The sequence below is a fragment of the Lathamus discolor genome, chromosome 3 (genome assembly GCF_037157495.1).
Source record: "Lathamus discolor isolate bLatDis1 chromosome 3, bLatDis1.hap1, whole genome shotgun sequence".
NCBI classification, from domain to species: Eukaryota; Metazoa; Chordata; class Aves; order Psittaciformes; family Psittacidae; genus Lathamus; species Lathamus discolor.
In genome coordinates, this window is record NC_088886.1 from 20,681,475 (window position 1) to 20,695,614 (window position 14,140).

Sequence of the window (14,140 nt, forward strand, 5' to 3'; positions counted from 1 at the left end):
AGATGTTGAACAAGACCGGTCCCAGCACTGATCCCTAAGGGACACCACTTGTTACTGGTCTCCAGCCGGACACTGAGCCACTGACCACAACTCTTTGTGTGTGGCCATCCAGCCAGTTCTTTATCCACTGGGTGGTCCATCTATCAAACTGATGTCTCTCCAATTTAGAGACAAGGCTGTCATGTGGGACAGTGTCGAATTCTCTGCACAGGTCCAGGTAGATGATGTCAACTGGTCTACCCCATCCATCAGTTCCGTAGCCCCATCATAGAAGGCCACCAAATTGGTCAGGCAGGATTTCCCCTTAAGGAAGCCATGCTGACTGTCACCAGCACCTTGGTGTTTTTCATGTGCCTTAGCATGCCTTCCAGGAGAATCTGCTCCAAGATTTTGCCAGGCACAGAGGTGAGACTGACTGGTCTGTAATTCCCCGCGTCTTCCATTTTCCCCTTCTTGAAAATGGGGGTTATATTTCCCTTTTTCCAGTCGTCGGGAACTTCACCTGGCTGCCATTACTTTTCAAATATGATGGACGGTGTCTTAGCAACTTCATTCGCCAGCTCCTTCAGGACCCGCAAATGGATTTCATCAAGTCCCATGGACTTGTGCACGTTCAGGTTCTTAAGATGGTCTCGAACCAGATCCTCTCCTATAGTGGGCCTAAGGTCTTCATTCCCACAGTCCCTGTGTCTGCCTTCCAAGGCTTGGGTGGTGTAGTCAGAGCCTTTGCCAGTGAAGACTGAGGCAAAGGAGTCATTCAGAACCTCAGGCTTCTCCAAATCCAGGGTAGCCAGTTCTCCTGATAGCTTCCAGAGAGGTCCTACGTTGTCTCTAGTCTGTCTTTTATTGGCAATGTACTTACAGAATCCCTTCCTGTTATCCTTAACATCCGTAGCCAAGTTTAATTCTAACTGGGCCTTAGCTTTCCTAACCTGGTCCCTAGCTTCCTAGACAACATCCCTGTATTCCTCCCAGGCTGCCTGTCCTTGCTTCCACCTTTTATAAGCCTCTTCTTTCCCTCGAATTTTCCTCAACAGCTCTTTCTACATCCAAGGAGGTCTCCTGGCCCTCCTGCTGCACTTCCTTCTAGCTGGGATGCAGCACTCCTGAGCCTGTAGCAGGTGATCCTTGAATATCAACCAACACTCTTGGGCCCCCCTGCCCTCTAGGGCTATATCCCATGGAACCTTACTAAGCAGGTTCCTGAAGAAGCCAAAGTCTGCTCTCTTTAAGTCCAGGGCAGTGAGCTTGCTGCACACTCTTTTCGCTGCACGCTCTTTTCACTGCCCTGAGGATCTCGAATTCGACCATCTTGTGATCACTGCAACCAAGGCTGCCCTGGAGCATCACATTTCCAACAAGCCCTTCCCTGTTGCTGAGCACGAGGTCAAGCATGGCACCTCTCCTTGTCGGCTTCTCTATTACTTGCAGAAGGAAGTTGTCTTCCACACAATCGAGGAACCTCCTGGATTGCTTGTGCCAGGCTGTACTGTTCCTCTAGTAGATATCAGGGTGGTTGAAGTCCCCTGTGAGGACAAAGGCCTGTGAGCGTGAGGCTGTTCCTATCTGTCTGCAGAGCGCTTCATCCACAGAGTCCTCTTCATCAGGTGGTCTGTAACAGATCCCCACAGTAATGTCCCCCATCGCTGCCCTCCCTTTGACCGTGACCCACAAACTTTCTGTTGACTGCTCACCTGTCCCCAGACAGTTCCATACTCTCCAGCCTATCCCTAACATAAAGGGCAACTCCCCCTCCCTGTCTGCTGGGCCTGTCTTTTCTTAGAAAAGAGCCTGTAACTTTTAATTCCAATGCTCCAGTCATAGGAGCCATCCCACCATGTTTCAGTGCTACCTAATGCATCATTGCAGCTATTTCAAGGTGCTAATAAGGCTAGTAAGAGGTAGTATCTGTGCCTGAATGTCTTCCCCAAAATCCTGTTTGCAATTCCTAGCATGTTTAAAAGAAGTGAATAGGTTAGAGACCCATAGGGAAAATCAAGAGCTGGGATAAAACCTCATTTTCAGGAGCAACAACTTTGGGAGTATCTTTGTTAGTCAAAAAACTCCCATCGAGGTAATGAGGGGAAGCAGAAAGATCAGTGATGACAGCTCCAGGCAGGCCAAGAGAAACCACTTCCTTCTCCCAGAGCCAAGCCATCACTGGCTTCATATCCTTCCTGGGGTTTTCTAGCACCACAGGAATAACTGAGCTGGTTGTGCCAGGGAGCTGTGCATTTCTGAATGTCAGTTACAGAATTCAGAATTATTTCATTTTTTTTCATAGACGGGTATTTCTCTTTACCACCCAAAAAAAAAAAAAAAGTGTTTTCTTTTCTCACCTCATATCTTGTGGTGTGATGGTATGGTGGGATTTCTGACTGAAGCAGCTACTGAGGAAAAGGAAGGGAGATTGGTGTGATGAAGTTCACTTTGACCTTTTAAAGGTGCCACAGTGGACGCTTAGTTCCTACCCACTCAGCTGATACTGTGGTAAATGAAGTTCACGCTGAGGAATAGAAGAGTACAGTCCACAGGGGTTCACTGCAAAGAGATAATGCTCAGGGCAAAGATCACTGCCAGCAATGGAAAATCTCATGTCAAAATGGGGCAGCAGCTGACCTTTGGAAACCTAACAACTCTAGAGTGCAATGCGGTGGCTGCTGGCTGAGGGAACACCAGCTTGAGTTTGCTTGGAGGTCTGCACTGCTGCACATTGGTGGCTGTGCTGAACACCATGACACTGCTGCTAAAAACTGCCGTGAAACAAGCACATGGCTCTTCCTCAGTTACTGTACCTGCTCACAGATGCCACTAGCATGTCCCAGGGTGCTAGGCACACCGCAGCCCCTAAGCACCAAGAAAAGCTGCCATCACTGTCTGAGGTGCAGGTCCTTAATCCTGCCTGGCTTTGCTATGCCCAGTTCAGCTGGAGCTCAGCATCAGATCCTCTTGGAAAAAGGCTGCCTGTTGGCCCAAGGGCTGTGACAGCCAGGGAAAATGACTCAGCAAGCCAGTGAAGAACCAGCAGCTGCTGGAGGTATGCCGCTGGGAACCCATCTACGGCTTCCCCCACTGCTCCCATGAGACAGCTCGCTTGTTAAAATCCCAGTGCAGCACTCTGGGATGAGGCACAGAGGAATTTATCTCAGTGCCAATGCCTCTCCTTTGGAATCTCCCCATAAAATCCTGGATCCACATGAATTTCAATATTTTTATTTGTGATTTCACAGCATTTTCACCATTTCCATCTGTATTTTACAATGCCAAAAGTAGCCTTACTAACATAAACTCCTTTCTACTGGCTCAGTGCCTCTGCTACTTGAATATGTAAGTCAGCCAAGGAGTGGCTATAAACCAGGAACAAGAAAAAGCCACCTGGAGGTGAAATCAAGGAGAGCTGGTTCACGTGGTTCAGAGACATTGGAGCAGGAGCCCATAGACATTTTAGGAAAAAGCTCTGACTTTGATAAATAAATATGGCAGAGTTAGAGAATACTTTCTTTCTGGAGTGCGCTGAAACATTAAAGGGCAATAGCTGGGGCACATGCTTAGAAGCAGGACCTGGATAAAAATCTTGCCTTTGTAAGCTTCTTTCCCCTTCCTATATAACTGCGAGTTAGAACTATTTCTGAAAGCATAATGAGTACCCACAGCTACCCAAGAGGCTTTCTTGCCCCACAACAGGACATCAGCTTTTGTTCTTGGAAACCCATGCTGGTTGGTACTCATTTCCTTTTTCCTTCTAGATGTTTACAAACAATTCGATAGGTTGTTCCACTGTTTTTCTGAGAAGTAAAGTTAAACTCTAATTCCCCAATTTCTCTTGGGGTAGTGAGAGTACTTTCCTGGGAAATGGGAGCTAAATCAAGGAGGGTGCCAGCAAGGGCTCCCACCCTGTGATTCCCACATATGGGGCACTCCCCACACGGCAGGGGCTGTGGTCTGCGGTGAGGATGGTCACTACCTTCTTCTGGTGGTTGGAGCACAGCAGCTTTGTGGTATGAGAGCACTGCCAGGCCAGGGCACCGAGCTGCATCTGAGATACAGGATATAGCCTTGACTGTGACCAACACTTTAGCTAAGGTTTTAGAACAATCTGGTATGCAGCCTGTGAAAGCCCAGAACAGTGCAAGAGACACTGTGAAAAAAAACCCAACCCAGCAAGCCGTACTGCCAACTAACTCTGGTTTCCTTCAGTCCTTCCTGGAATATCATTGCTGAATGTGCCACGGAGAGTCATTTCTTTGGAAAACTACTGAGATGACCAAGTATTTGCTGCAGAGTGCCAACAGGCTCATGGAGCCCCAGAGCCACCTCAGCCTGCCTCCTTGTCCCACCATTAGAATGTCATGATGGCTGGAAAGGGCTAAGAAAGCCCCAGAAACTCCAGCTTTAGAGTGCCTGTGAAAGAGGGACCGAAATAATTCTAATCAATGCAGCAAATTTCGGCAACTGCTGGGTATGTGCAGTTCCGAAGACCAGGAAGGTTTCCCCTAGGAGGGAGAGGAAGGGCTCTGACAGCACATGTGTACTGACAGCACTGAATTTGCATGCATTTGGGTATTCATATGCAAAGCAGGAGGACAAGCTGAAGACAATTAAAAACATGAAAGACAGTCTGTGCACAGGTGTTTATGATGCCTCTGAATGAGCTGTCATCTTTTCTGTTTCAGACACAGTGCTAGATAGATTACTTGAAATGTAGCTTTCAATCCTCAGTGCTACCAGGGTTGTTAACACAGGCTGCGCGACACTTGCACTGAGGAGTACAGACATGACGGGGCAATTTCAGAAATACATATGCACAACCTCCGCCCACATTTTTTTAGGGTTTTAGAAACAAAACCAGTACAACATCCCGAGTCGGGGAGGAAAGAGATGAAGATGGGTGAGAGCTTGCTTCTGGTTCAAACGCATGTACCCAAAATGTGAGAATTATGGGAGCACATGAGTTTGGAACATTTTAGCTCAGCATTCTGGCATTTTTGCAGAAACAAAGCAGCAAATGGCAAAACCTTTTCTGGAGGGAGCAGAGAGGGAGCCTGCAGGGCAGAATAGCCCAGGCTGGCTGCGCCCAGCAGAGCTGCTCTGATACAGAGCAATGCCTGCTCTTCCAGGAAGGTAGCTGTGGTGTGATGACCATGTGCTCTTGTTCTGCGGCTCCCCACTGAAACACGGGTGGGTTCGTTGGTGGGCTGTCCCAGACCTGCAGCTGACTACCTCTGCAGTCACTGGCTGGCAGCTTTTGCTACAGGTCGGATCGAAGGGACGGGGCAGCCCTGGCTGCAGAGCCCTCCTCCTTGCCTGTCTGCTTCAGCTGCAGCTTCAGCTGTGGGACTGCAAAGCCATGGGGGTCTGGGGACACTGCCCCTGACACATCTCCAGAGCAGCATGGACTTCTGGACATGAGGAGGCACTTGCTCAGGTGTTGTGCAGCTCAGACAGCCCCCCTGAGCCTATTTTGCGTTTCCTGTGGGACTGTGAGAGCTGGATCCCAGCTTCCCAGCCATCACTGCCTTCCATCTGCACTGCAGGAAGCCAAAACCCCCCACTCATGGGGAAAAGATCCAGTGCTGGATCTGTTGCCCACAAGGAAGCTGCTCTGAAGCCAAATCTGAGATTTCATCAACTCCAGAGTCTCTGTGGGCTCCCCCCACACCACCAACCCCCTTATGGTTGGACACCAGAGCTGCGAGTAGGGTGATTGTTTTTCTGGGGATCTTTTAAGCAAGCACCTAGACATATCAGGACACTGCAGATCCACTGGAGCAAACAATCTCCTTCTCCACTTTCTCCCAGCTTTAGCAGGACTCTGGAGCATCCCAAGGTATTGCTTCACTCCTCTGCAGAGCTTAGACATGGCTGATGCTGAACTCGGTGCAGGGCCACTTGGGCTCCCAGGCACTGCTAGGTGTCAAAGTCCTTCCTGCCTCCAAACTCACACTCTAAATGAGAGGGAACTGCTCAGAGGCAGCACAAACTTTCTTTGTTGTAGCTCCAGTCATGTTTCTGGACAATTAAGAAGGGTCAGGCTTGTTCCCTGGGCCTCTTCTTGGGCCAGCATGCCCTGGTAAGTGACTGCTGCTGAAAGTGGGGTGAGGGTTTCCACACACTCAAGAGCCAGTGGAAAATGTGAAAACTGAACCTTCCTCAGCAAGGTTCTGTGGCTTCTGGTTTGCCCTCGAGACACCGGAGTGTGTTCCTGACTCAATTTACCAGCTACCAGCAACTCAAGGTTATTTTTTAAGAGCAAGGGTGGCCAGCATGGGACATCCTCAGGATAGGTTGCTTGCTCAGCTGCTGTACTCCCCCTTTCATTTGGTTTATATTTATAGGAAATATCCCTGCCTAGATGGAAAACCACATGAAAGAACTTTACTCTTGCTTCTTCTGCTTGCAGAATACATTCTTGTCAGGACATGTGCCTTGTGACAGGTTGAGAGAGCACATTTTGGGGAAGGGAAACTTTCTGACAACTCATCCGTCAAAGACAGACAATGACACTCCCAGTGGGCTCAATCCTCACCAGGAGGAGGCAGCGCCTGACTTCAGTCATGATGTGCTAATTTACAACAGAAAAAAATCCGGCTAAAAGAGCAATGGAAAGAGCAGTACTGGACTGCCCCTCAAAAGCATGCAAAGCCTGTCACCCAAAATAACCCAGGAGATGGTCCCTGCTGCAGATAACTGACATTTAGTAGCTCCGTGTGTCGCAAGCAAATGTCACAAAGAGACCAAGTGAAGGGGGAGGTGCTGGTGTGGCAAGAGACAGGCAATCCTCTTCCAGGGGGAAGCCTGGATGGCTGAGGGGGTCCTCTCCAAGTGCCTTCTTTGGACTATAGGTTTCAGTGTGTGCAGAAAGGGATGTTCCCTGAGCAGTTCTCCATTTTTCCCCCTTAGGCTTCATGCAGCATCCCCTGGCTTTAAAGCCAGATGAAGAGAAATGGAGAAATGGAGAAATGGAAAGGACATACTTTCTCTCCAATTCTTTATGCAGGCCACCTGTCCCACATCCCTTCTGATTGCTTCTTTAGAAAAAAGAGATTTCAGCCACATCATATTCTGCTAACAAGGGAGGGAGCCAGCTCTGTAAACCTTCCACTCAAGGCTGAACAGAGAGGTGAGAGCTTCTACTGACAAAAGACTGAGTAAAGACAAGCACCGTTTACCCAACTCGTTGCTATTGTTGGAAGCATCACATATCAGGACATCCACAGCTGAAGCTATGAAAGACATAAACACATCTACTTCAAAGGCCCTTAGTCAAAACTGAACTGGGATGCAATAAATCAGCCCCCACATTCACACCAAAAAAAAAAAAAAAAAAAAAAAAAAAGAAAAAAAAAGAAAAAAAATAGAAGAAAGAAAGAAAGGAAGGAAGGAGGAAGGGGAAAGTCAGATTAGTCACAAAGAAGTTTCCCCGCCTGTTTCTCTGTGCACTTAAAGCAGCCTCCTGAAGGCAGAGTCTTCACCTCATCTCTGTCCCTGGGACAGGAGCACATAGCTCATTTGCCCACTACTCTTCCAGACTCCTGCTGTGATCTTGGCCCCTTCCCCAGCAGTTGCCGGCAGTGCAGCTGAGATGGAAGGGCAGACAAATGTACAGCCGAGAAACCAAAACCAGATGGATCAGGAAAGGAAGCCTGCAGAGAATGAGTGGAAGAGTTGGCAAAGAGGGCACGTTAGGAACACGTTACACCTTGTGTCTGCGACTGCTCAGTGGATTTTACTGCTAGCCTGCTTGATTTACCTTGCTATAGGTTCTCTGCAACCCTCAACGGTAAGAGCTCATGTTCAACCCATTGTCTGCCGGCCTGTAAAGCTTTGTATGGACTTTATTTAATGCTGTCTTCTTTTATTTTTTTTTTAAGAAAACAAAAACCCAAACCATTTAGGTTTATCCCTATTTAACCCACAAGTTTTTAACCCTTTCCTTAATGATTTCAGCTCTTTCTTTTACATTTCCTCTCCTCAGAACAACACCCAATATTCCCCAGTGCAGGGCTTGGTGAAGGTGTCTGGAAGGGGGATTGTTCCAGGAATGCTCTTTGCTCTGACCCCTGGGGGAGGGAAGTCTGCTTCCCTCTTGCTCCCCCCACTGCTTGCAGTGGCTATTGTGTATTTCCATTTAATGATGGAAATCTGGGTGGATGGTTCACTTTCAGCAAGTGCATGTGGAAGAACCAGGATTTTATGACCCTGAATTTTTTAAATATACTATATGTACAGGCATGATACTTGAAACCCAGAATGCTTTAGCAAAAACTGCAGCAAACACATTTGCTTTTTTCATGTGTTTGCAGGCTGCTGGATTGACAACCATTCACCCCTATTTCAGTGCCACTTATGCACTAGCTACTCCTCCTACATTTTCTCCAGGAGCTATATACCACTTTAAAGTTTGTCCTTTTTCTTACCAGACTTTGTTCTTTCCTGCAACTTAGAGTTGTCAGAGAAGCAAGCCAAACACGTAACTGTGCAAGGGAGGGATGGCCTCATGCTCTGGGTTCTCTGCTATTTAATGAAAACCCTTGTGCTCTGCACAAGTTTCAGTGACCTGAAACTCACAGTGGTTATTAAGCTACAGAATGATGACCCTGATAACGCTGAAAGACAGCACTTTTCTTTCAGCTTAGTCCTCCTTCTACTACTTTGGAAGACAGAAGTTGCACTGGAAGCCAATGGAGAAGGTCAAGCTATCAGATTGCTCAAGATGCAGAAACCTCTCCTGGTGTGTCAATCTTCATCCCGCTGCATCTCTCTTTTCTGTAAAAATGTTAACTCAAATCTTCCTTTGAGAGGAAGATGGCAGGGGCTGGCATTGCTGCCTGCAAACATTACAAACCCAAGAGAGCTGCGGCTGAGGAGGGGCCATGCCTTAAGTTTCCCTTCCTCAACACAACCAACCAAAAGAGGGTGCTTGAGGAGCACTGACTGCAGCACATGAAAAGTCCAGCCCTGGGACTGTTGACAGTTCCTGGACTTTGTAATTGTAAACACGTGCTAGCTGCGGGCTCAGAACTGGTTACTATTATTTTAAGCAGATGACCATGGTGTCCTGTTTTGACTGCACTGTGCTGTGCAGGAGTGGTCTCGCAGGCTGTACACAGGAGGATTTCATTGCACTGCAATTACTGAGCTCAGTAGGACAACCATGAACCACCCATATGCATGTCTGTAGAACAGGCAGCAGTACTAATCTGACTTGACTCTCATGGCAGTTTAGGGTGATAGACTTTATGGAAGTAAGGACACAGCAGCATCAGAGCGGAAGGTTGGGAGCCCAGACCATGCTTAACCAAAAGGGACAGTGATTTGGATTGTGTCATGATGCTGCCTGGTGAGCAAGCCTCAGCTGTGATTTCCAAACAAGCAAGTTAAAAAAAAGGTAGTGATAGTCTGCTCTTGCATCTGCAAGGCTTTGTGAGTTCTCATCTGTGCTGGAGTTACCTCTTCTTGCCACACCAGCTGAGATCAGGCATGGCAAGCCACTCACAGGTGTGATCAGGGGTGTGAAATCTCCCCCAGTGACAAATGCATGGGAGGTAAAAGCCTTAAGCAGCTGTTGGGAATTCAAAAACTTCTGATGATCTGTTGCAGGGTGGTTTTGCCTAAACAGGAAAAGGTGCAGGAGGAGTAACAGTGTAGAGGTTTGGTGTAGATAAGTAAGATATGGCCATAATCCTAATATCTCATGGCATGAAAAAGGTACAAGCCACTTCCAGTGCACAGTCATCTGCAATCTGTGTGACTTTCAGTCAGCACATATTGCTACAGTCCCCCAAGATCTGCGCTTTGTGCAGTACAAACGTATTCCTGAAACTTCTGCCATGTGGCAAAGCTCTAAATACAGTGTCCAAGATAGGAGAAAGTCTCATGTTTGTGTACCCAGAACAGGCAAAAATGATGTGGAAACTCTTTGTGTAAATGATACGGGGAAATCTGAAGCAGTTAGCAAGGTGCACCTATGTGCCCTTGACCCTTGTGGCATCCTTTCCTGCATACTATAAGAAGACAGAACAGGGAAAGAGGGGCAGCTAACCTTATTACTAGTTCATGGATGTCCTCCCAGTCCTACAGATACGTTCTCTCCTCAGCAGAATTTACCAGTAGACAATTGCAAAGTGCTTTGAGCTCTCACAGTAGCTGGCAGATTGTAAACCAGTTATGTGCATTATTGACAATGGGGCTGATATTCTTAAAATTACTGCAAGTTGGTCACCCAGCCTGCCTGTGTTTAATACACCCTGTCCATCAGTGTCCAGATCGGACAGGTTGTGGTGGGTGTTTTTTGACCTCAGAAGCTCAGCAGTCCTGTGCTTAGCTACCATCTTCCTGGGAAACTACCTGGAAATCCCAGCTGCCTGAGCCAGAGTGAAATGCTCATGCACTTAGGTGACTAGAAAAAAAGTGTAAGACTCAAGCTGCTGAGGCAATGAATATGACCAGTAATACTGAGGAGATAGTTCCTCCGAAGCCAGCGTGCAGTTAAAACTTGTATTTGGTAGCTGAATCCAGCCTTGCTAGTGGAGCAAGCCGCGAGCACCAGTTGTGGGAACACTAGAGGGTGCCAGAGCAGATCTTTTCCACCACCAGCGCCCAGCATCCACCTCACCCTCCGACACAAGGCAGCCTGATTCCAAACTCATTTCCTGCTGCTTGCCTTTACCGGGGCACAGCACTGAACCTTCAGGGCTGCATGACAGTGCTCACTCTCTATCTATTCCAACACTTTTCCAGTACTTAGAGTGAAAGAACTGCTCTGCTCTGTAACAAACGAGGCCAAATACATGAAAGCCCAACACATCTTACTAGCTCACTCTCTCAGTTAGGAAACGTAACACAGGTAAAGAGAACACAGAGCAGCAACGCCTAAATCTTTCACTCTTTAATCAGGCAAAATGCTGAAGACTTGTGGTTGTGAAGAGACTGCAGATTTGGGTCTCCTGTGGTTAAGATGAGAGATGGGTTTGAGATGCAAGTTCAGATTTAAGAAATCTAATTCAGAAGCTTGGTGTTTTGAGTATCTGATCAGGAAGATACGCACTTCTGAATTTGCATTCACATTTTCTGTTATACTCATAAAATGCAAGTCAATTTTAAATGCCTTAGTGCACTTCTAAGGGATCCACTAAGAGACAACAGCCTGATCCAAAGTACAGGAGCCACGAAGGCAGACTCACCTCTTGGTGCCCTGCTGGAGGAGGGTGAGGCAACAGGGGCACATCTAGGTCCCAGCTCTGTAAACAGGCACCCATGGCTGTATGTCAGACTCAAGGGGGTCGTTGAGAAGAGGCTTTGCACCCCAAGGTCCTTCCTTGCTGTTTGGTCTGGATTGATGAAGTTCACTGGGATGTTTTTCTAAACAGGAGCAACACTACCTGATGTGCTCTGGAGGGCTCAGCACTGGCTGTAAGTAGGGCTGGCTATGAACCCCTCTAAAATCGTGCTTTATAATGATGATATAAGGACAAGTACAAAGCAGGTGCCAGGAGAGGCTGCACGCAGCACTCAGAGGCATGGCTCTGGTCAGGAAACAAAAGTGGCAGCGGCAAGGGGCCTCTCGCATGGTGCTCTAACAGGGATTCCTCTTCTTTCTTTTCAGCCTTGGAGTCACCTTCACTTGGACAAACTGCCGTGGACCCACATCCGGTACTCAGGTGGGTGGCTGTCATGGCAGGGCCATCCACGAGGGCTCCCAAAGCACTTCCTGTGAAAGGTTCCCCAGGACCTGGGGCGGCTCCTGGCTTCCCACTCTGCCCCACACTGACCCGCTGTCCCCAGGCATCACTGGTGGCCCCTCAAATGCTGGAGGCTGCTAAGTGCTTTTTATCACAGCAGAGGCTGTTTCTTCTGATGGAGGAAGGTGTCAGGAGAGCTGTCTCAGGGGTGAGGGGCTAAATGTGACCTGGTGCTGCAAGGTGCCAAAACCAAACAAAAGGGTTTTCCCAGAGTAGAAGAAAAGACTGAACGTCGGGTGTGGATTTCTGCAGTCCTTACCTACCTACCGAAACAAGCTTTACTCTGGGAAAGAACGAGAACAGTCGTTTTGAGAATTTTCTGAGCACACACAGCGTGCTTTTGGGGTATTTCTGACACAAATCAATGACTTCCTGGTTTATGAAAGTTGCAAATGATTTCCTGGGAAGAGGGAGCGAGCATACACATGGTAGCAGAAACAGCAGTGCTCTGTGTGCAACTACATGGGATGCTCTGTATGATGACACACCTCTAAGATAAAAGAAGATACTACAGTTTCTAAATGGTACTAAAAAAATTGCTGATATTGTTAATGTTGGAAGGTACCAGTGGGTCTAACCGAATAAAACCCAGGTTCTTAGAGAAATTTGCTCTCCGCTCAGAGGGGCTGTGCTGCCCACCAGACATTCTGGCTCCCCTGGCCCCTGAGGTTTCAGCTGAAAGCCCAAGAGCACAGCAGGGAAACATTTCCAGCATAGTCCTGGGAACTGTTACTGAGCATTCCAAGAGAAAACCTTTCATGCTAAGTTTGGTTTAATTTCTCCTGACTCTGCTCTGTATCCATTTCTTCCATATCTGTCTCTACACTTCTCTTTTATCCTGTCTTCCATTAAAAAAAAACCAAAGCAAAAAAACCCAGGGAAATGTTTGTTGTGTTATGTTACCAGCATCTCCACAGAAAGCACTTTTTCTCATCCTTCCAGTTCTGAACACTTGCCACTCTTCTTATTTACTGTTTATTTACTTATTTACTTTCTTTGTTTTCAGTTCTTTTTAGGAGTCTGTGCTTCCTAAACTCACAGAGATGCTTTCCTTACATTTTAATTAAGACATACAGTAAATAAACATGCATTAATATAAACTTGGAGGAATAATTCGTATAAATTAGAGTTGTAGTCTGAAGAGCCCAGCTTGCTCAGGGTTGGAATCTGGAAATTTCCACTGTAGATGATGCCTGTCTAGAGCAGATGATACTTCACCTTTGGTCTGCCCTATTCTCTAGTTCATTCTCTTCCTTTCCTATATTTTTCCACCCTTCCTGCAGTCAGTCTGTATAAAACAACCTATTTCCAAGAAGGCATTTGTCATCATGGGACCATCTTTACTTTCTTATGTTCCAGGAGAAAGCATCAAAGGAGTAGCCATGAATTTCACTGCTCACGTAGGCACTATTCAGATCAAAAATGGTTCCATCATGATCAGCTGTGACGGCCTCTACTTAGTGTCCTTGAAGGGCTTTATCTTTTTTGCTGACTTGGAAGAGGGGGACTTGCGGAAGCTGACACTACAGAAGACAGACAGGAGAACCAGCAGGGCCCTCTGGGAGCAAACGGTACAGAAAAGGGACAATACAGTAAATCTCACCACGGTGCTCTTCTTGTTTGAGAAAGATTACATCACCCTGTGGACCAACTCCAGCGCCACCATTGTGGATTTGTCATTTAGCCTTGTGTTACAAAGTCCCTTCAATTGCTCTCATCTTCAATCATAGGAGATGAGAAGATATGAAATGTAACATGTAAAGTACAGCATTTCCTACCAATCTATTTGCCTGTGGGAGGTTTGCTCTCACTGGCTGTACTTGTGCAGGCAGACAGCTCTAGCCTCCCTCCTTAGGGCTGCAGAAAGCCTCAGCTGGAGTGCAGATAAATCACAGTGCAAATGGGGTTTATATAGTGCATGCTGTGCTCATCTCTTTGGAGCAATGTGCAGCCGTTTTGCTACCCAGGATGGATCTTTCTAGCTCTGGCGAAAGGACTATGCAGAGCCCTTGAGGAGAACAGAAATGAAAGCTGAAGAAAGTCACCTAAGCTTAGCTCATATTCAGAGAAATCCTGTGTTTCTATTTACCTGACAGTATCTGTATATAGTACAAAAGCACTGTATATTTCCTAAAATAAAAGGCTGGTAAATCAGGAAGACACCTCAAGTGTCTTGAAGCCATTTGGAGAAGGAAGAGAACAGATCTGCTCAACAGCTCTTTGCCTGGCAAGGCAGGAGACGGGCAAGAGGCAGCAAAGGACTTCCTTTGCAGTCATCCAGATAAATCCTCTCTGGCAGGTAAAGGACATGAATGGAAGGTGTTATTTTGAAATGAGCTGACAGGACTGCATTGGACAGCAGAAATGCAGCTCCTGCAGTGACGATGAGGCTTTTAGGA

The 14,140-nt window shown here is 47.2% G+C and overlaps 1 protein-coding gene across 1 annotated transcript; it reads left to right on the forward strand.

Annotated features, from left to right (window-relative positions):
- Positions 1 to 7,455: 7,455 nt before the first annotated feature.
- Positions 7,456 to 13,511, forward strand: TNFSF4 (TNF superfamily member 4). The gene is made up of 3 exons (XM_065673974.1): positions 7,456 to 7,780; positions 11,606 to 11,660; positions 13,101 to 13,511. Exons 1-3 carry the CDS (start codon positions 7,583 to 7,585, stop codon positions 13,469 to 13,471), a joined length of 624 nt encoding a protein of 207 aa, XP_065530046.1. The 5' UTR covers positions 7,456 to 7,582; the 3' UTR covers positions 13,472 to 13,511.
- The last annotated feature ends 629 nt before the right edge of the window (positions 13,512 to 14,140 follow it).